Genomic DNA, 22,011 nt, shown 5'->3' on the forward strand with positions numbered 1-22,011 from the left:
TAGTCTATAATGCTGACATTCATCATTGGCATTGGAATTAGCGCCCATTGAAATGAAAGCTGCAGTGCACATCTTAGAGTTATTATTCCAGTCTCTCTGCAAACTAACGACGCCATCAACGTGTTTGTTACACACTGGTTCGCAGTTTCTACATTTTCTCTGCAACTCTAACAGCTAGGAGACTAATGTTTAAAAAAAAAGAAAACTGAGGTTCTGGAGAACACTGAGGGTATTTGTACACTGCAGTTAGACACCTGTGGCTGGCCTGGGCCAGCTGACTTGGGCTAAGGGGCTGCTTAATTGTGGTGTAGATGTTCGGGTTCGGCCTGGAGCCCGGGCTCTAGGACCCTGTGAGGGTCCCAGAGCTCGGGCTGCATCCCAGTTCCGAATGTCTACACTTCAATTAAACAGTCCCTTAGCCTGAATCTTGCAAGCCCAAGCCAGCTGGCATGGGCCAGCCACAGGTGTCTAACTGCAGTGTAGATATACCCGGAGAGGCCTCTCCATGTACCCCAGGCTAATCGTCTCCACCCGTTCTCCACCCTGGGAGAATGTCTTGTACTGTGGGAAATCCTGCTCTATATTTACTATGGAAAATAACTCAAATATTGCACAGGTACTGAAACAAGTTTTGTTATCTCAATCATATCTTAGCTAACTGGAAAATTTGAAGGGTCACCACTGTATTTAGGAATTTGGGCTGTTCAGCACTTCACAGGATTATACTCTTAATTGAACAACTGTGAGGGGCTCATGGAATGGGATTAAGATTTTTTTTTTTTAACTTCACTTGTATGTTCTCATTTTTCTAACCTTAGGAACCATCCCCAATGGCAGCACTATCACGGCATGTTGCGGGTGAGATGTGCAGATCTATCATTCAAGCTGCCAAATGCTCTGTGGTGGCTTTTTTGGTCTGGGAGTTTCCTTTCTGAAAGTTGATGTTGGCTGTCTCATGACTGCCTGCTGTAGCAATATGATACCATTTGGAGGGAGAGTTTTTGGAAGGAGCTTAGAGCTAGAAGATTAGGATCTAATTGCTTCTGTTTCAGAAGAACTTGGGCAGCTTTTGGCTGCCGAAGATTTTATTGTGGTGCCCTAGTCCCTGCCCTCCTGCTCCTCTTTTCTTCACTGAACTAGCTGTGTTCTGGAGCCAGGAGGGCATCTCCGCTGACTAAAGAAGGCTTATGTGTAACTTTCTTTGTTTTCTTCTATTTGTGATTGGATATAACCTCTCTTACTAACCTCAGGCAAAAGTACCCTCTTTCCCAGCTTCACTATAGACACAATAGATTGCTTCCATTTCTTAGATGCTTACTAAAACAGAAAAGGCTTAAACCTGCATCTCAACAGACAAATTTCCATGAAAACTAGTGCCCAAATTCTTATTAATATATATTCTAGGGCTATCCAATAAATGCTTTATGGAGGAGACAGCAACTGTTTCCAGTCTATAGCCTGCAAAATTCTGACTTCTACTTGATGAAAGATATTCTTTTCCTCACACCCCTGATTATGACACAGTGAAATTATTGTTTCTAGGCACAGTTTGCAGAGAATACTTCATAACTGCAGATGGACAAGGAGTCCCACACCAATGAGATCTGCTATGACACTGTACAACTAACAAACAGGGTAACCAATTTTTTATATCTGGCATTTCCACAACTCCTGCAAGCTCCCGAATACGTATACTGAATTTCAGGCCTTTGGAAAATTATTTAATTTAGAATGTTTGATTTCTCCCATTTGGGAGGGATCTATATAAATTTTAACTTGATGTGCCTGGTCCAAAGCCCGCTGTAGTCAATGAATATCTTTACATTGACTTCATTGGGGTTTGGATTAGGCCCTGTATTTTGTTTGTGCAGTGATTCTGATACATCTATTTTCTTGGACTCTCAATGCATTAAAGCGAATGGAGGTAAAGCATTCTAAAAAAGTGCCATAGGCTCCTAAAAGTGAAATGTTTTTACTTAGCAAAAAATTAAGGCAGCAAGAGACCCCTCCAAATGCCCCTACATCTTCTAAACATTATGGTTTGAGGGAGAGTAAATTGGTTAATGAAGTGGGGCCTGTGCCGTTATCTAGCCAGTATAATTGGCTGGGTACACACAAACTGACAGTTTCATTAAATGTTACAGTTCATAATACCCTTTGTTTAATATATCAATCTTTAAACACGTTTATACCTTGACACACAGCTGGTGGAAGAACACTGGCATGTAATTTCCCTATTATTTAGGAACATTTTGCATTAAGGCAACAAACCATTAACAAACACTATTATCTCCTACTTGAATTTGTTTCTCTCTTCCCGCTCTATCCTTTGCAACCTCTCTTCTCTCTCCTGACGTCGCCTCTCTCTTTCCACTGCCAAGGACTCTTGGTGTTGCCGATAAGATGATGTAAGGAGACCACCCAATGCTGGCCTGCAGACCAAAAGGAATCACATTTCACAGTGCCACTTTTATTGATTATATAGACAGAAATTCTTAACAGTCATCAGTTAGTCAGAAATGCATTCCCGACATACAGAATGACATGGAAATATTCATTCAAAAATGCATCAAAACACTGACATAATAGACCCTTACTAACTACTACTTTATTAAGCTGTGATGACCTTAAAAGCTGCAGGTATTTTAGAAAAAATTTAAGGTAACTTAAATCTCTGAGGTGCGTGTAAAATCTTTTTAAGAATTGTTTAGCATCTTTCAATTGAATTATCACCTAAACCAGCTATACACCATTATGGCTCTAACTGAAAGGACGAACTCCGAAATGGTATTTTGACATAAAAATAGAAGTGCAACACTTTGCTACCACTTCCAAACATGTTATGCGATGATGCTTCAAAAGCTGATGTATCATAAACACCAAAGGAATACCGTATACTGAGAAGCTAAACTAAAAGGCGATAGAACTAAATTTTGGAACCTGAATGCAATTTAGGATGAGGCTTATTAATACTTGCCATTATGTTGCTAAATTCATGAATTTTGTCATCTTAGCAGTTGCTGCAATAGCAATATGAATCCTTTGCTGAGCTATATTGCAATCTGGACCTTTCACGTTAGTAAGTACAGGAACAAATCAGTAAAACATATAGGGAAAGTGCTAGTGATTATGACCCTGGTTCATTAAAAGGCACAAAGGGCTTAGTCTTGCTATATCAAGTTTATTACTGGATTGTTAGACAGTGTACTACCAGAGTGCAACAGAGCTAAGTCACACTATTAGTAATGACAGGTTTCAGAGTAGCAGCTGTGTTAGTCTGTATTCGCAAAAAGAAAAGGAGTACTTGTGGCACCTTAGAGACTAAAAAATGTATTTGTGCATAAGCTGTAGCTCACGAAAGCTTATGCTCAAATACATTTGTGAGTCTCTAAGGTGCCACAAGTCCTCCTTTTCTTTTTACTATTACTAATAGGTATCAAATCTTTAGCTCTTGTTCAACTGTCTGCTAAAATAGAATCAAAGGATCAAGCATAGCTGAGTAAGTTTCCAGCCAAACAACATGGTCCCTTTCATCAGGGATGAACAGTGGCTGCAGCTAGTAGAAACCAAAGCAACCACTTCTGGAGGATTTATCAGATGCTAGCTTTGCAAGATAGACTGCTACTGTAATTAGTGGATACATTTAATGAGTAGTCATCATTGAAAGCAGATGTGAGTTCTCCAGTCTTTGGCCAGGTCTACACACAGTTTTTGTACCAGTATAACTATTTTGGTTAGGGGTGTGTTGTTTTACAAAAGTAGTTATATACTGGTACAAGCCCTCATGTGTATGCAGTTATATAAATGTGCCTTATACCAGTATAGCTTATTCCCCTTCCGATACAGAAATAGCTCTCCAGGTACAAAGCACCTTTATACCAATAAAACTGCATCCACACTAAGGGGGATTGCACTGCTTTAACTATTCTGGTAGAGTTAAAGTGGTTCACCCTTGTGTGTAGACGAGGCCTTGTTTAGTTCATAAATGGTTGTAATGTGAGCTTTGGAACGAAGGGATCAGCAGTCATAAAGAAAGGAATCCCTTCGCTGAAAAGAAACTGACTTGCCTAATCCTTTCAGAGTCACAAATTTAGCAGTACAAGAGCGAATATACTTGCACTGCCTTTACAAACTCAGATACCCTCCTTCTATTTATCATAGGTCTAAGCACTGTACTGTCTAGGCATTCAGTCACTAGTGCCCACTGATTCACTGGTGGAGGCAATAGCAGCAAAAGACCAAGCTATTCCTGTAAAGATATCTTTCTTGTCTGTCTGTGTTTAGACAGAGAGGAATCTTGTAGAAGACGGACTTTTTGGCCGCATTGGCAGCAGGTCAGTGTAAGTATAATTTCAATAATTTCATTAAATTCAATTTCAATATGTCATAGTCCACCCTGATAAACATTACCTAAGGGGCTATAAAACATGATACCCTGTAAACCTTGTTTCTGGCACTCTGCTGAAGCTACAACAACAATGTTGGATCACAATCAAAATAATAAAAAACTCCAATAATCTCCAACACTAGCTCCCCAGCACAAAAAAAAATCTGATAGTCCAATTTGGAATACATTTTAAACAGATTATAACCTTTGACTTTCAACCCCCCCTCAAAAAAAGCTTTCAGCAAGAATTAAAGATTCAAAAGGCTACAGCTCTATCACCTAACATGGTATGAAAGACTCTGGTGAATTATGGCTACAGTATATCACTCAAGGACTGCTCTAAGAATGGTCAAACCGGGCAGTGTCTCAGGTATAAACATCTGTAAATGAAAAGAGAGAAATGGCAAAATTGTGAATTAACTGTTTTCCATCAGTTCAGTTGTTTTCTCCAATCACTTGAAACCCCAGGTAGCTGCCTTGAAGGCTGAAGTCTCAATATACAGCCAAGGGCAGTTACGACTGAATGAAACCTGAAGAAACACTAGAAGCAGATCAAGGAAAAAGACCAGACAGCTACTATGAGACTGTAAGCTTTTTGGCTGGGAGTATCTTTTTACTACATTTGTATAACTTCAGCATAAACTGGAGCACAACCTCTCTGATTGAGGTCTCTGGGCACATAATACAAATGAATAATACAATAAGCAAAATTAATAAATAATAACTATCCAGAGGATCAGGGACATAGTTATGTGGAGGTGAAAAGTTTGGTCCCTCACAGAAGACTGAAACCCAGACCTACTCTGAAGTTCTTCTGTGAGACCTAATGAGTTCACAGCCCAATCATCATTAACAGCAACAACTATAACTGTTAATAACTACGACTACTTCATTATTTGGAATTATGTTAGCTGGGTCAAAATTACAAGAGCTATCAGGCATCATGCTTCAGAGCATAAGCTGATCACTATCTGGGATCAGAAAAATACTCCTCTTTCCCAAGTGATGATATAATATTTCCCCAACGATGCACTGTGAGTGTATTATGCCTTCTCTGGAGTGTATCAGGGATGGACCACTGTCAGAGACAGAGTAGTATGCTTGATAGACATTTGGTGTGTTTCTGTATGCAATTTCCTATGCTCTAAAATATTCTGGTCTGGAATTCAGTCATATCAACCCCCAACCCTAATATGAGTTGTGACGAACATTTTCGTAAGTTTTAATATGCAATAATCTTGTACAAAATTATGTTCATGGAACTTGAATCAAAATTCCCTGGGCCTCCTGATTTTATCCAGAGACATACTGACTCCATGAAACACACTTCAATGATGCTTCACAGCAATCTGGTGTGACACGTGGCACTCAAAGAACTGTTTAAACTTTAAAGAGTAGTTGCCAATGCTACATGAATGTATAGCTTTTGTGTTGGTATGTACGTGGAACACAGACAGCACGACAAGCAGATGGAACAAGCTGTTAGGTCTGTAATGCACTTGAAATAATATTTTAAATAATAATGATTTTTAAAAGAGATTTGTCTTAAAATGACTGTTTTTCTATCGCAATAGCAATGATGCTCAAGGTAAAGTCTCTCCCTTGCTGAAATCTCAAAGTAAGGTGTAACATGACCGTGTAGAATGGTTGAGACACGTCAATAAATGGTCTTGGTGTATTATTGTTATTATCCATATAGATAATATATACACACATTATGATAGCTGGTTTCATACATGACCAATTGGTAATATTGACCTTTAAAGGTAAAGGTGCAATTCCAAACACACAAAGAGGGTGTTTATTCTGACAACTATTTTCAGTCTTCTACATTCACTAGGGGCAGGGGGAAATAAAGAGGCTTGCTTGGTCTGATGTGACAGCCAGCAGAATCTAAACAAGATTATGTTTCCAAATACAGGAACATCTGAAAGGGCACTCCCACCACAAAAATTATATCCAGAGAAAATGAGTGGCAGGAAAATATTATAATAGTGACCAGAAGTCTCAATCCCTCCCAAAAAAATTTGATTTGTAACCATTATTATCCACCAGGATATTGGGGGCAAAGGGGCCATTACTTTACCATTATCTTGTTAGAAGAAGACAGGAGAGAGATAACAAAGAGGAAGGGAAACAGTTTGTGTAAATGGGGACCCTGGATAATGTTAAAAAAAAAAAAGCCACCTGCAAGTTAAAACTCTAAAAAACCACCTAACTAAACTGACCTATTGCATTTGCTACAATTCAATTTCAATGCACCACATACTGTTTTGTCACTTTGTTATATGTATTCTTCAGTTTAAACATTTTATGACAATACTCCATCATATACTAGTAAATACCATGGAATAGTTTGTGAAAGTGACGATGCCTTAGGAATTTGAGACCTTTGCTATTAAATCTTTGTTGAGAATTGAGGTGAGGAAATAGGTCTTATTGCAAGAGTTGCTGGATTGGCAAAGGGGGAATTAGCATTGCAGATATATTGATCTAAATTTTCTTCAGTGGTCACCTTTTCTTCATTGCCAGTAGAGCAGAAAATCTTTAACTTTATCAAATGTATCTAAGTCTGCTGTTTCATTTAATCTTTGCAAAGAACACAAGATACAAAGGTATATAATGACAGCTGAAAAAAATCAGAAGGTTGATATTCAGGATTTTTCATAATTTAACTATGACCAGAATCATTAATAATCTTTATAAATGAGCCCTAATTATCCATTTTCCACCCTATTCCTGCTTCTGCCGTCACGCAAATGTTAGAACACCACCAGACTGCTAGTCTGAAACAGACCTCACGCAAGTCTAAATGTCTCTTGGCTCTAACATAATAAACCCACTGCCCAGCCTAGAAAGAGACAAAAGGGGAGCTGCAGCTGCCAAGAGCCATACTGCTCTTCACAGTTATGGATATTATATCTGTGTGTGACAGGGCAGATTCAAAAGTATGTTGATATAACAATTTGCAACCAGACTAAACATAACTTGGGAAATCTTTACAAAAATTCTCTTGAAAACAAACAAAAATTAGAGAGATAAAGCTACAGATTAATATTTCCTTTGAAAGAGAAACTTGAGAAGCATCAAAAGAAAAAGAACTGATTAACGTCAGACTTTTAACTGGCCTGCAAGGTTATGTAAAATGAAGCCATTTTAGGTTCAGGGTCAGTGGGTATCCAGGACAATGGTTTCCAATGCACAAAGACTTTCCTTTACACACAGACCACTATTCAGAATGAATAGCCCACACAATTTCTGTACCAATATAACTATTTTGGTCATGGTGTGATTTTTCGACTGACAGTTATACCAGTGCAGCCCCTAGCTTGGATGCAGTTATACCAGTATAAAACTGCTTTATACTGATACAGCATATTCCCCTCCCTATAAATTAGGAATAAGTTAAAGCACTATAACTGCAATCATACTAGGCAGTCTGTACCGCTTTAACTATACCGATATTGTTAAAACAGGGACCACAATCCTGCAGATGTATAGAGGTGCTTAACTTTAACTCAATGGGATTACTCATGTGAATAAAGTTAAGCAAATATGTAAATCTTTACAGACTGGGATCAAAATTAGTAAAGGTTAGATGTGTGTCTGAAATGCAAATGGCTATTCTTCTCTTAATGTATGCACAGCTCACCTTCATAGCATCAAGACACAGGAGGGTGTCTTTTGTCAGCCTTCAAAATATGCCTTTGCCTACATTGTGAGGCACAGAGGGCCACAACCAGTGGATGATCACTGAAACAAGTATTGTCATGTCTTGATGTTATTTTAATATAGCAAGTTCAGCAGGACTTCTCTAACCTCCACTACTGCTTGAGAGCCTTTGCAAGTCACTGAATTCTGTGAGTAAATACATACAAAAATAGTGTCTTACAAGACCTAGTTTGTTCGTACACTTGAAAACCATGACTTGGTTTTAATTATTTAAGATAATACTTTATCATGTACAAAGTGCTGCAGCGTATTTTGCAAAAATAATAAAGCTTTGGTAATAAGGAGACATCTCTACAGTTTCCAAGCTATTAAATCTCTTTATAAGAAGGAAGGCAGCATCATTCTTTATGTGAATCATACAATGGGCAGAGGCTCTACATTCTTAGATATTATAACAATGCCTAGCACATTTGAGGCTTTACTGGACCATAACTATTAGCAAGTTTATTCTGTAAATTGTTCAGGGTTTAATTCAAATAATTCATTAAAAAAATTTTCCTTGCGTTTTGAGCATATCTCAGAAGAATTATCACCAAAAACACGGGGAAGGAGGGAAGGTTTTGGTCCATTCATGCTTTTAAGTGGAAACCTGGCAAAATTTAGTGGTTTTGACCTGAAATAAAGCTGAACTTGGCTTCTGTGAGTTATTTTTCCCTTCAGTTTTTGTGTTTTTAAAATCTGAAACTTGGAGTTTAGCTCATCTGGGTGTGAAGAGAAACCAGAAAGAGATTTGCACAAAACCCTGCTAACCTAAACTGCTGAGCTTAGTACACCTCTGTTCTCACCATGGCTCTCTCGTGGATGGGCTGTTCCCAACACTGAGTTCGTGTTAAAACTAGGGGCTAAATTCTCCCCCATGATGAGCACAGCAAACCACTTCAAGTGTATTCTACTTTCCTGACATATACAGACCACCATCACGTTCCCAGAAAGCTCTTGGGAGTTACATACTGTAACAATGCCAACTCACCACCACAGTGCCTCCTGCTGGTCATGCTGGGAATTAGCTCTCTTGGACCACCAGGGCGCCTTTCACTAGTGGTGTCTCACTCACCATTACTTCTACTTCCTCCACCATCTCAACCCACGTTGCTCCCGGACCGCAATGTCCTCTTTGAGACACGGCCCTCCGGCAGTGCCCCAGCCTGCTCTCTCCCTGCTGTCTCGGGGGATGGGTGGTCCTCAGTCTTTCCACTTGCCTAAGTGGCCAACTGCAGTCTCTAGTCTAGCCCCTGGCTTTAGTGGCAAACTGCAGTCTAGATTTAGGCCACTCTCCTTACTGGCAATTAGCAGTAAAGTGGGGGGAAAGACCCAGGCCTGTCTGCTACTCTGGGTCCCAGCCCAGGGAAAATATACCTATCTTTAAGGTGCCACCGGACTCCTTGTTGTTTTTATAGCTGACAGCCACTATTCCCTAATCCCGCTGCCTACTTTCCCTGGACCATTTCCCCCATAGCCCTAGCACCTTCCCTGCCCTTGCTTCAGGGCCTCAGTCTGGCCATCGTCAGCCAAGAGCTCCCCTATTGCACTGCTACCCTGCCCAGCACTGCAGTATCTCTGGTGCACCTCAGCAGACAGTGCTTTCCCCTTGTCCTCCAGGGAGAGGCTGCCCCTTGCTCTGCTGAGCCGCCCTTTATATATTGGCTGCTCCATCAAGCCTTCTCCTGATTGGCTCTCCCTTTCCTGATTGGCTGGGTTCTGCACAGCCTCTCCAAGACTGCCTTAACCCTTCTCATGCCTATGTGTGGTAGCTGCCCCACCACAATACACATAAGGAGAACAGAATACTGTTCATACATATTAAAGCAGAGAACATGAAGAGCTTTCAACCCCAAATTTGAAATCACCAAACAGTTTCTAATAGAAGCACAATACCCATCAGGGAAATACCATCAATAGCTACCCACTACCATATTATACCTAGAAAGAAACAGTCACTGCTCTGAAGAGCTGGCCATATAAAGGAACAGATAAAAGGCTACAGGTAACACTTAAGTCCCACTTAAGCTCTATTTTGATCTGGTGGTCTGTGTAAGCACTCCACACAAGGTTAAGATTAACTCACAATGAGCAGTTGTCTGGTGGTGGGCTGAGTGCAATGGGCTAGGGGTGGAGGAGAGAGAACCTAAAGCAAGGCAAAGGGGAAACTGCTCTTGGGAAAGCCCTATCTTTCAAGGGCAGTGGATCATATAATTTGTTTGGTTTCATATATTTCTTTTTTTCCCTTAATGTTCAAGTACAACAGTGGGAATAGATAGTGCTGGAGTGGGGATTAGCAGCGGAAGACTAGTCAAAATAAGTCAGTTTTGAGAACCTGCCAAGAAATTTCTTTCAACAGCACTTCCCGGGTGGTGTAGCCAATTACAGGAACAGTTAGTTTTAGTAGAAAAGCTAAATCAAGTGCTGTTTAACTTTGTCAAGTACGGTTTTTTTATGAGGCACTAAAACAGTTTAAAGATGCACCCAGATTGCCAGGAAATCATTGAGGTAGGCACCTGGGGAGGGGAGGGTACTCCAGGGAAAAATATTACATGTTTTGGCTGCATTTCCTGCTTAAGCTTATAGCAGGGTATTAATAATATCACCAAAGTTAGTTGAGAAAAGATTTCCATATCATTTTACTCCAGAAAGCTTATTTATCCCATGTGTTTATGAACTTCTGTTATGGAAATACAGTGGCTGGATAACTCTGATGATGTATTAATATTGAACTGTATTTAAATACGGTGTGTATCAAAAAGGCCTAAGCAGCCAATCAGAACATTGGATTGAACAAAAAATATTCAATGCCATATTTTACAGGAGCCCAGTGAGAATATATTGTATCCTAGGGTCAGATGGTACAAACCCAAGTGTTCCAAATCAGCGGTTCTCAAACTTCACTGCACTGCAACCCCATTCTGACAACAAAAATTACTACACAACCCCATTATCAAGCAGAGTGCCGCAGGGGTCGGTCCTGGGGTTGGTTTTGTTCAACATCTTCATTAATGATCTGGATGATGGGATGGATTGCACCCTCAGCAAGTTCGCAGATGACACTAAGCTGAGGGGGAAGAGGTAGATAAGCTGGAGGGTAGGGATAGGGTCCAGAATGACCTCGATAAATTGGATGATTGGGCCAAAAGAAATCTGATGAGGTTCAACAAGGTCAAGTGCAGAGTCCTGCACATAAGACGGAAGAATCCCATGCACTGCTGGGGCTGAGGACCAACTGGCTAAGCGGCAGTTCTGCAGAAAAGGACCTTGGGATTTCAGTGGACGAGAAGCTGGATATGAGTCAACAGTGTGCCTTTGTTGTCAAGAAGGCTAACGGCATATTGGGCTGCATTAGTAGGAGTATTACCAGCAGATTGAGGGAAGTGATTATTCCCCTCTATTTGGCACTGGTGAGGCCACATCTGGAGTATTGCGTCCAGTTTTGGGGCCTCCACTACAGAAAGGATGTGGACAAATTGGAGAGAGACAAGCAGAGGGGAATGAAAATGATCAGGGGGCTGGGGCACATGACTTACGAGGAGAGGCTGAGGGAACTGGACTTATTTAGTCTGCAGAAGAGAAGAGTGATTTGGGGGATTTGATAGCAGCCTTCAACTACCTGATGGGGGGGGGGGGGTTCCAAAGAGGATGGAGCTAGGCTGTTCTCAGTGGTGGCAGATGACAGAACAAGAAGCAATGGTCTCAAGTTGCAGTGGGGGGAGGTCTAGGTTGGATATTACGAAACACCATTTCACTAGGAGGGTGGTGAACCACTAGATGGGTTACCTAGGGAGGTGGTGGAATCTCCATCCTTAGAGGTTTTTAAGGCCCAGCTTGACAAAGCCTTGGCTGGGATGATTTAGTTAGGGTTGGTCCTGCTTTGAGCAGGGGGTTGGACTAGATGACTTGCTGAGGTCTCTTCCAACCCTAATCTTCTATGATTCTATCCATATATATGTTCAGAGGGAGCTTTGTTGATGGGACACAGCAATCAGGAGCCTTGGGTTCTATTTCCAGCTATTCTGCATGACATCGGGCAAGTTACATCATCTCTCCGAAGCCTCTATTCCCCTCCCACCTTTGTCTGTCTTGTCTCTTTGCACTGTTAGCTCTTTAGGGCAGGGACGGTCTCAATCTGTCTGTACAGTGCCTGGCACAATGGCTTAGGTGCGATGAAAAATATGAAATCTCAATAAAACCAATTACTACACCAGAGGATTGGAAATTAGCAAAAATAATACTTATATTTTTTTAAAAAAATAGGAGATCCAAGAAATTATAGATTAGTAAACCTTAATTTTTTTACCAGTTAAACTGCCTGAAATGGTCATTAAAACTAGAATTGTAAAAAATCTAGACGATCTGAAAGGGTCTAATCAGAAGGACTTCTGGAAAGGATAATTGTGCCTCACAAATCTATCGGAGCTCCTCTTTCAGTGAGCCAATAAAATAGTGGATAAAGGAGAATTGGCTGATGTAATTTATTTAGACTTCCAAAATGTCTTTGAGAAAGTCACTCACAAGGGGCTGCAATTTAGGTTGGACATTAGGAAAAAACTCCTAACTGTCAGGGTGGTTAAGCACTGGAGTAAATTATTTAGGGAGGTTTTGGAATCTCCATCACTGGAGATTATTAAGAGCAGGTTAGACAAACACCTATCAAGGTTGGTCTAGATAATACTTGGTCCTGCCATGAGCGTAGGGGACTGGACTAGATGACCTCTTGAGGTCCCTTCCAGTCCTATGATTCTATGATCTCCATGCCTGATAGTAACCCTGAGTGGGAGAAAAATCAAGAGAGGATACAGCAATGGAGAAAGGAAAAACAAAGGATAGGAGAATGGACATCAAGAGGAAAGATACTGCCAATACCAATGACACTAACTGGCAGTAGAATGACTGTATCTAATAGGATGAGGAATCTAGGTGAAGCCGAGCAGAAACAACTAAGATGTCTGTACACCAATGCAAGGACTCGGGGTAACAAAATGGAAGAACTAGAACTACTGGTGCCCGAAGTGAAACCAGATGATATAGGGATAACAGAAACATGGTGGACTAGTAGTCATGGCTGAAGCACAGGTACTGAAGGGTAGGTGTTGTTCAGGAAAGCCAGAAATAAAGATATTGGTGGTGAAGTAGCATTGTATTTTAATGATGAGAATAAAGAAATTAGAAGTGATGAAATGGATAAAACAGAATCTGTTTGGGTCAAAATAACATTGGGGAAGAAAGGTAACAGAGGTTTAGAATAGTGCTTGGGGTCTGCTACAAAAACCCAAGAATCCAATCTGGATATGGCTAGAGTGTGTCATACCCAGGGTACAATTTGGACTCATGAACAGCTGTGTCCTCTCATTTCTCCAGCCTGGGGTGACTTTTACACTGTTTCACTGTGAGAGCAACCACTCCTGGTCTGCTCACACAGAGCCTTCAGCATGTAAGTTACCCCGTTAGATTATATGAGTGCCGCAGCCAGCCACCCTTGAATTATACTGCAGAACAACATCAGCAAACTCCCATTCTCAGACTTTCCCCAGAAATGTACATCTTGTACTGCCTAGCCCTCTCTTGGACCATACAAGCTCCTATAAAGGCTGTTATTTTATTAATAGAACATTATATACACAAATCCTTTTATCTCAAATGGAATTTCCCAAATACTTCAATCTAATCACACTGGTTTAGCTACAACAATAAAACAAGTTTTTTAACTACAAAATGATAGATTTTAAGTGAATATAAGTAATGACGCATAAAAGTCAGAATTGGTTACAAAAGAGATAAAAGCAAAATGCAACTAATGCCTCTCTTAACAAAAAGGAGTGAATTCAAAGCAAAGGTCTCTCTCACCACGTTTCAGCAGTTTAACTGGCTGAATTTCCTTCAGTCAGGATCTCTCCCACAGTACAATGCTGCTTCCTTTGTTCTTCAGATGTTGTGGATGCCATAGGCAGAGAGAAAGGGAGCCATAATTTGAGGGCATCTGCTCTCCCTTCTTATAGTTCTTTCTCTTCTTTGAAAAGCATCTCCAGCTGAGGTTCAGGAGACAGAAAGTCTGTGTGGATGGGAACCCCAGCTATTTCTTTGTCAAGTTGTAGATTTTTTTACCCACACCCTCTTTCCTGCCAAAGACTGGCCACTTACTCAGGTGATGGTTTTTATTTGATTTTATTGGCACTTAGCTGGGGCATCAGCTTGCCTTTTATCTCTGAGGACCTAGTTTGTTGCCACTCACCAGACATGAAACGTGTCTTAGTCATACCATAGAGAGGAATCTTATAACTTTACATACAATGTTGCCACATATATTTTATCAGGGCAATAACGATCAACAAATTATGAGTTTTCAAATAATACATCACAAGGAATACTTTATATAACATTGACCATGTTCCTGTGAAAGGGGTGAACACAGGGGTACAGACCATCACATAGAGACTTCTTTGATATTTTTAATGAAATAAATACTACTGGGAATTGTGTGATTACGGGAGACTTTACTTTCCCAGATATAGATCGGAGGACAAATGCTACTAATAATGGTAGGGCCCAGATATTCCTGGATGTGATAGCTGACAGATTTTTCACCAAATAGTCACTGAACCAACAAGAGGTAATGCCATTTTAAATTTAATATTGGTAAGTAGTGAGAACCTCACAGAAGAACTGGTTGTAGAGGACAGCCTTGGTTCGAGTGATCATAATTTAACTCAGTTTAAACTAAATGGAAGGATAAATAAAAGTATGTCTGCAACTAGGATCCTTGATTTCAAAAGGGAAAACTTAAAAAAAATAAGGAAATTAGATAGGGAAGTGGACTACACTGAAGAACTCAAGAATTGGAATGTGGAGGAGGCTTGGAATTACTTTAAATCAAAGTTCCTGAAGCTATCTCAAGCCTGCATCCCAAGGAAAGGGACAGAAATTGTAAAGAAGGGTTGCAGACAAAATTGGATGAGCTAGCACCTCAAACAGGTTATTAACAGAAAGCAGAAAGCCTAGAAGGAATGGAAGATGGAAAGGATTAGCAAGTGTATGGAAAAAGTGAGAACTGCCAAAAGCCAGGCAGAGTTGGACCTTGAAAAGGAAATTAAAACCAATAGTAAAAAGTTCTATAGCCATATAAATAAAAAGAAAACAAACAAAGACAAAGTGGGACCATTAAGCACAGAGAATGGAGTTGAGATTAAAGATAACCCTGGCATGGCCTAACACCTGAATGAATAATTTGCTTCAGTTTTTAATAAGGGTAATGAGGACTTTAGGGATAGTGGCAGGGTGGCTAATGTAAATAAGGATATGGAAGTAAAGATTACAACATCCAAGGTGTAAATTATACTCAAACAGCTTACTGGGACCAAATTGGGGGACCAAGGTAATCTGCATCCAAGAATATTAAAGTAATTGACGCATGAAATTGCAAGCCCAATAGCAAGGATTTTTAATAAAGCCGTAAACTCAGGGATCATACTCTATTACTGGAGAATTGCTAATACAGTACCTATTATTAAGAAAGTGGGGGGGAGAGGGGAAGTGATCCAGGAAACTACAAGCCTGTTAGTTTGATCTCAATTGTATGCAAGGTCTTGGAAAAAAATTTGAAAGAGAAAGTAGTAAAGGACATAGAGGTAAACAGTAATTGGTATAAAATACATGGTTTTACAAAAGGTATATTGTGCCAGACCAACCTGATATCTCTTTGAGACAGTAACTGTTTTTTTAGACAAACGAAATGCAGTAGATCTAATCTACCTGGATTTCAGTAAGGTATTTGATACAGTTCCATGTGGGAAATTATTAGTCAAATTGGAGAAGACGGAGATTCATATGAGAATTGAAAGGTGGATAAGGAACTGGTTAAAGGGGAGACTACAATAGGTCACAATGAAAGGTCAATTGTCAGGCTGGAGGTAGGCTACCAGTGGAGTTCTTCAGGGACTAGTCTTGGGACCAGTCTTATTTAGCATTTTACTTCATGACCTTGGCACAAAAAGTGGGAGTTTGTTAATAAAATCTGAGGATGAAACAAAATCGGGAGGTATTGTCAATATGGAGGAGGACTGGAATATCATACAAAAAAATCTAGATGAACTTGAAAACTGGAGTAATAGAAGTAGGATGAAATTTAATAATGCAAAGTGCAGGGTCATGTACTTAGGGAAGAACAAGAAATTTTGCTATAAGCTGGGGACATATCAGTTGGAAGCGACAGAAGAGGAGAAAGATCTATGTGTATGGATTGATCACAGGATGACTACAAGACACCCAATGTGATGCGGCCATAAAAAAGGCTAACACAATCCTATGATGCATCAGGCAAGGCATTTTGAGCAGAGACAGGGAAGTGTTAGTCCATGATGGGCAACCTGTGGTCCATCAGGGTAATCTGCTGGTGGGCCGTTAGACAGTTTGTTTACATTTGCATGGCCGCCTGCAGCTCCCAGTGGCCGCGGTTTGCAGTTCCTGGCCAATGGGAGCTGTGGGAAGTCGTGTGGGCCGCAGGGACGTGCTGGCTGCTGCTTCCCGCAGCTCTCATTGGCCAGGAATGGTGAACCGCAGCCACTGGGAGCTGCAGGTGGCCATGCAAATGTAAACTAACTGTCTAGTGGCTCGTCAGAGGATTACCCTGACGGGTTGCGTGTGGCCTGCAGGTTGCCCACCACTGTGTTAGTACCATCATAGAAGGCACTGGTGAGACCTCATCTGGAATACTATGTGCAATTCTGGTCTCCCATGTTTAAGAAAGATTAATTCAAATTAGAACAGGTATAGTGAAGCACTACAAGCATAATCAGAGGAATGGAAAACTTACCTTATGAGAGGAGACTCAAGGAGCCTGGCTTGTTTAGCCTTATCAAACGAAGGCTAAGGGGAGATATGATTTTGTTCTCTATAAATACATCAGAGGGATAAATACCAGGGCTGGAGAGGAGTTATTTAAGTGCCAATGTTGACACAAGAACAAAGGGATATAAGCTGGCCATCAACTAGTTTAAACTTGAAATTAGACAAAGGTTTCTGATCATCACAGGAGTGAAGTTCTGGAACAGCCTTCCAGGAAAGCAGAGGGCGCCAAAAAACCCAAGTTGTTTCAAGACTGATCTTGAAAAGTTTATGGAGGGGATGGTATGATGAGACTGCCTACTACAGCATGTGGCCCTTTTGCGACTGCTAGTCGCAAAAATCGCCAATGGGTAGAGATAGGGCACTAGACTGGGAGGGCTCTGAGTTACTACAGAGAGTTCTTTCTCAGGTATCTGGCTGGTGGGTCTTGCCCACATGCTCCGGGTTCAACTGATCACCATAGTTGGGGTTAGGAAGGAATTTTTTCCCAGGTCAGCTAAGTAAAGACCCTGAGCGTTTTTCGCCTTCCTCTGCAGCATCGGGCACAGGGCACTTACTGGTTTAAAGTAGAGTAAAATGGTGGAGTCGCTATAACTCAAAGTCTTTATATCACGATTTGTGGACTTCAGTAACTCAGCCAGAAGTTATAAGTCTATTACAGGTGTGGGTGGGTGAGGTTCTGTGGCATATAATGTGCAGGAGTCAGACTACATGATCATGATGTTACCTTTTGCTGTTAAAGTCTATGACTCTATAATATTGATGCAGAACATCCAGCCACCAGGGGCAGAAGTATCCAAAGCTGGGACTACTATTTTGCAGGGGACGAAAGGGAGGTATAAAAATGGGTCCAGAACTGTGCAAGGGAGACCCACCCACACACACACTCGGGGGGCAGTAGAACCTAGATGGTGCCTCCCCTCTCATGTGCCATCTGGGCTGCAGAGAGGAACCATCAGACACTCCAGCTGGTAGGGGCAGAAGCAGCCAAAGCAGGGACTTTCAGTCCTTTGGACAGTCAGAGAACTTTCTACAGTTTTGACTAGGCTTACTCTAATCTGTGATCATTGGTTGCTTCCTCCAACCCTCCTGCCCACCTCCCTCACAGTATCTGAATTTCAGCTTCAGTCTACACCTGCCCCATTCCCCTCATTCCTCTTCCCTTCTCCGTTTTTTCCCCTTTAGTCTGTCCACCCCAAACTAACCTTCTCTTCCAAATACATACATAAAGAAAGAAAGAAATTGTGGAATAATATGCTGTTTGCTGCCATCACACTGTTCATTCTGCTTGTGTGTTCTACCCCTTCCCCAACGCTGTGTCTGTCTTGTCTAGTTAGAAGCAAGCTCTTTGGGGAAGGGGCCATCTATGACTCTGTGTTTGTACAGTGCCTAGCACCATGGAGCCTCTCTTTTGGTTGGCTCTAAGGTGCTATGGCAATCAGCTTAAAAAAGAATGTAGTTCTTGCCACAGAATTTAATCCTATTTCACTGCAGATTTCACTGACTATAACCATAAGTACCAACAAAAGTATCCGGTCACTGAGATATACTTACAAGCAGCTGAGAAGGCTTATTTGACAGTGATGGGTTTCGTACCACAACTTCACTATGATTCAGAACAGGGATGGCAACTGTAAGGTAGTAGAGGGCCACAGAAGCCATTAAAACTCTTTAACGAGCCATATAGAAAAAAATATTCAGACTGCGCTGTGTCTTTTAGTAAAATGGCTGCTGCCTCGTACTCTCCACCTGGCTCCGCCTCCCCATCAACACCTGTTCTGACTCTGCCCCACGTTACCCAGCTCCAGTTAGTGCCTTCCCATTGGCTGATTGTGGGGGAGCTCAAAGCCAATCAGGTTCTGGCCAAGCCCTCCACCAGAGGGGGGAGCGCACACCTCTGTCAATGGGGAAGACGTAACCAGAGCGGAGTGGCATGGGATGGAGCTGGAGCCTATGTCAGTGGGTCGCCAGGTGCATGGGTTCCCCATGTGGCAGAGTCTGTGTCCATGGAGGAGTAAAACAGAGACAGGGACTGGCAGCAGCATGACCCGTGTGCCAGGTCACAGTGCCACTCACATTTGGTCCAGCTGCCCCTCTGTCATGCCAGCAGGGAGGACGCTCAGGAAGGGTCTATTGGCATTGATTACTGTCCCTGCACATCTGGTAGAGATGTGCCCCAACCTTCCCACGCTGGGCGAGGAGGGATTGGCCACAGTCAGTTTGGCGGTGGGAACTGGGAACCAATGACAGCAAGAAGAGCCAGAAGGTGTGGGACAGAGCTCCCTCCCCTCTGTGAGTGATGGAGAAGTGGTTGGGCCATTGAGTGGTGCTGCGACCCAGCACATTGGCTCAGGCTTCCAGTCCTGGCTTCGCTCTGCTCCACACTCCCTGCAAGTGACCTCACTACAAGCAGTGTGTATGTTGCTCAGAATTGGGTGGGCATGGGTGCTACCAGCCACTCAGGCTCACCTGTGGCTGTACCCCTACTCAATCCCCCCTCCCCCGAATATTTTCACTGGCCACCTATGGGTGGGCCAATAAAATGATCAGGTGGGCTGGATGCAGCCCCTGGGTCACCAGTTAACCATCCTTGATTTTTAGAGCAAGGGCATGACTTTCCCCCATTATAAACCCATCTGTCTCCACCTTCAGTCTCCAGTGGTGAGATCACAGGTAAAAGAGTGTAGGTACCTCTACATAGCAATTAAACACCTGCAGCTGGCCAGGGTTAGCTGACTCAGGCTTGGGCTACAGAGTTGTAAAATTGTGGTGTAGACATTCAGGCTTGGGGTGGAGCCTGAGCTCTGGGACTCTACGGGGGGGGGGGGGGGGAGGCGGGAGGATGAGGAGGGTTGCAAAGCCCAGGCTCCAGCTTAAGTCCAAAGATCTGCACTGCAATATTACAGCTCTGCAGCCAGAGCCCTGTGAGCCCGAGTCAGCTGACCCTGTTTAGATTGAGGAGCTAATTTTCAGGAAAATCCTGTAAGGCCTGAGCCCAACTAAAGAAAACAGAAATACAGGGGAGCCTTAGAACAAACATCTTCTCTTCACAATCAAAAAGTGGAGTTAAAGGTACAGAGAGAACAGTGTATATTGTTACTTTCTGGCTGTTACATACTGTCGCCCTGCTTCGACTGAACTGGTGGGCTTATGCAATTGAGATTGATGTAGCTTTCTGGTTGTAAGGGAGAGGGAGGTGGTTTGCTGGTGGAGGAAGAAATGAAGGGTGGGAGCACTGGCAGTGTACTCTAACCTAAAATGGGAAGTCTGGAGTGTCTCACTTTCTTCTGCATTGGGAATTACACTCACAAACTGGAGCAGTAAAAGAGCCAATATCCCTTTCCTTTTGGTCACATGGTGAACATAAAGTGCACTATGGTTAGACTTCCTTCACCAGGATCTCACATAGCTGTTATACGCACTTCACAACCATGGCTATCCACAGGGGGTACAGATAAATGAGATGGAGGAACAGTCTTTTAAGCAGGAACTGGCAAGATCTGCAGCTGAATTTACAAGCTGACAAATTCAAATAGCTTCTCTTTCCACTGTACAATCACAGATACACCCAAAAAAGAAGTAAACACAAACAGTGTTACTATTGCACTGAATTATACAAATGTTTTTGTTCAGTAGATTTTAGGCAAAGAATGGTTTTAAAAACAGGAATGTCAATTACTCTTCTTTCAAACTCAAGGTGTAGCTCTTGTTTTCATAGGCAAAATGCAGCCCACGTTCTGAAAGGTCCATCAACTGAATCAAACTCAGACTGAATCACGCTAGATAGCACCGAGATAAATGCTTCTCTCCTTATTTCTTGTTCTTTAAGGTCAGATAAATTGTATCAGCAATCACATATGAAGTGCTTGTTGGATAATTCTCCCCTAAACGAGATAAAAATAAGGATATAGAGGAGATCATTTATGCTGTCCTTTGATAACTCCGAAACCATAAACTGAAAGCAAAAAACTCACCTTGGAGTTAACCATTAATTGCATCTGCTTATCAAGCTTCGTTTATTTTCAAATTTTTACCGTCAGGAGATAGGAAACAGCATCAACATAATCTCACACGAATACCTCAGATGGAGGTCACTGAAAGGTTCCATGGTACTTTGAACTAATTAGTTGGTGATTAGTGTAACATACATTACAGCCCACTGTCCATCCTTAGGTCCCTCCACGTGCATCTTTGCAAGTCATGAATTTCACGATTCCATAAGAAAAACATGATTCTGCCCTGCTTAGAGTAGACCTGTCACTGGAGTAACCTGGTGTGTACACCTGGAATGGCAGAGCACCCAGAAATCATGTGCTTGACTTAAATTCAATCCCAAACCCTGAAAATCTGTGTATGCTACATCATAACAAACTGGGGGCTTAAAATATTTCAATAAATAACCGCATATAAAGGGGTGCATTCAACAGGCAAAAGGAAGCTGTTGGATACATGCATTTTTCACAACTCTAACCTCCACCTGAGGTTCACATACAAAATCCATAAATCCAGGATAATCACATTGATCTGTAACACTCCCTCAAAGACTTTTATGGCTTCATCCTGCAAGGTCCTGGGCACTCTGGCTGCAAACCAGCAAAGCAGTTTAGTACATGCTTAAAGCTAAGCTTGAGTGCTTTGCTGGATGAAGGCCAGGGTGCTCAGGACCATGCAGGGCAATTCCCCATAAATGTAAGTTATTCTTTCTGTGCAAATCAGTTGTTCTTTGACAATTTCATCCTTGCTATATTACCCACTCCTGCTTTTCAGATTTATTCTGACTCTTTCTTTAGCTTTTATTTTGGGACGGTGTTTGCTTCTTTGTAGTCCTTTGAGTTCAACATATTTTAATTATTCTTGTTTTTAATTTTGTGCAGCTCCCACATGCATGGCAGGAGGTGTTATATACTATACAGGTTCCATACTAGAATCTTTAGTCATATGAATAATCCTGACCCATGCTCATAAAAATTCACAGGATCGGATCCCCCCAAAGCTATGAGTGCATTACACTCATTCAGAAAGGGGTTTTATTATTATTTGTAGTATACATAAATATATATTCTTCT

The 22,011-nt window shown here is 41.7% G+C and overlaps 1 protein-coding gene across 1 annotated transcript in view; it reads right to left on the reverse strand.

Moving 5' to 3' along the window:
• Positions 1 to 22,011, reverse strand: part of FHOD3 (formin homology 2 domain containing 3) — a 627,222-nt gene that overhangs the window by 107,895 nt on the left and 497,316 nt on the right. Inside the window, exon 13 of the mRNA XM_084620053.1 lies at positions 2,298 to 2,432. Coding sequence (XP_084476179.1) covers positions 2,298 to 2,432 — 135 coding nt within the window. The remainder of the gene's footprint in view (positions 1 to 2,297; positions 2,433 to 22,011) is intronic.

The sequence above is a fragment of the Lepidochelys olivacea genome, assembly GCF_965140295.1.
Source record: "Lepidochelys olivacea isolate rLepOli2 genome assembly, chromosome: 2".
Taxonomy (NCBI): Eukaryota; Metazoa; Chordata; order Testudines; family Cheloniidae; genus Lepidochelys; species Lepidochelys olivacea.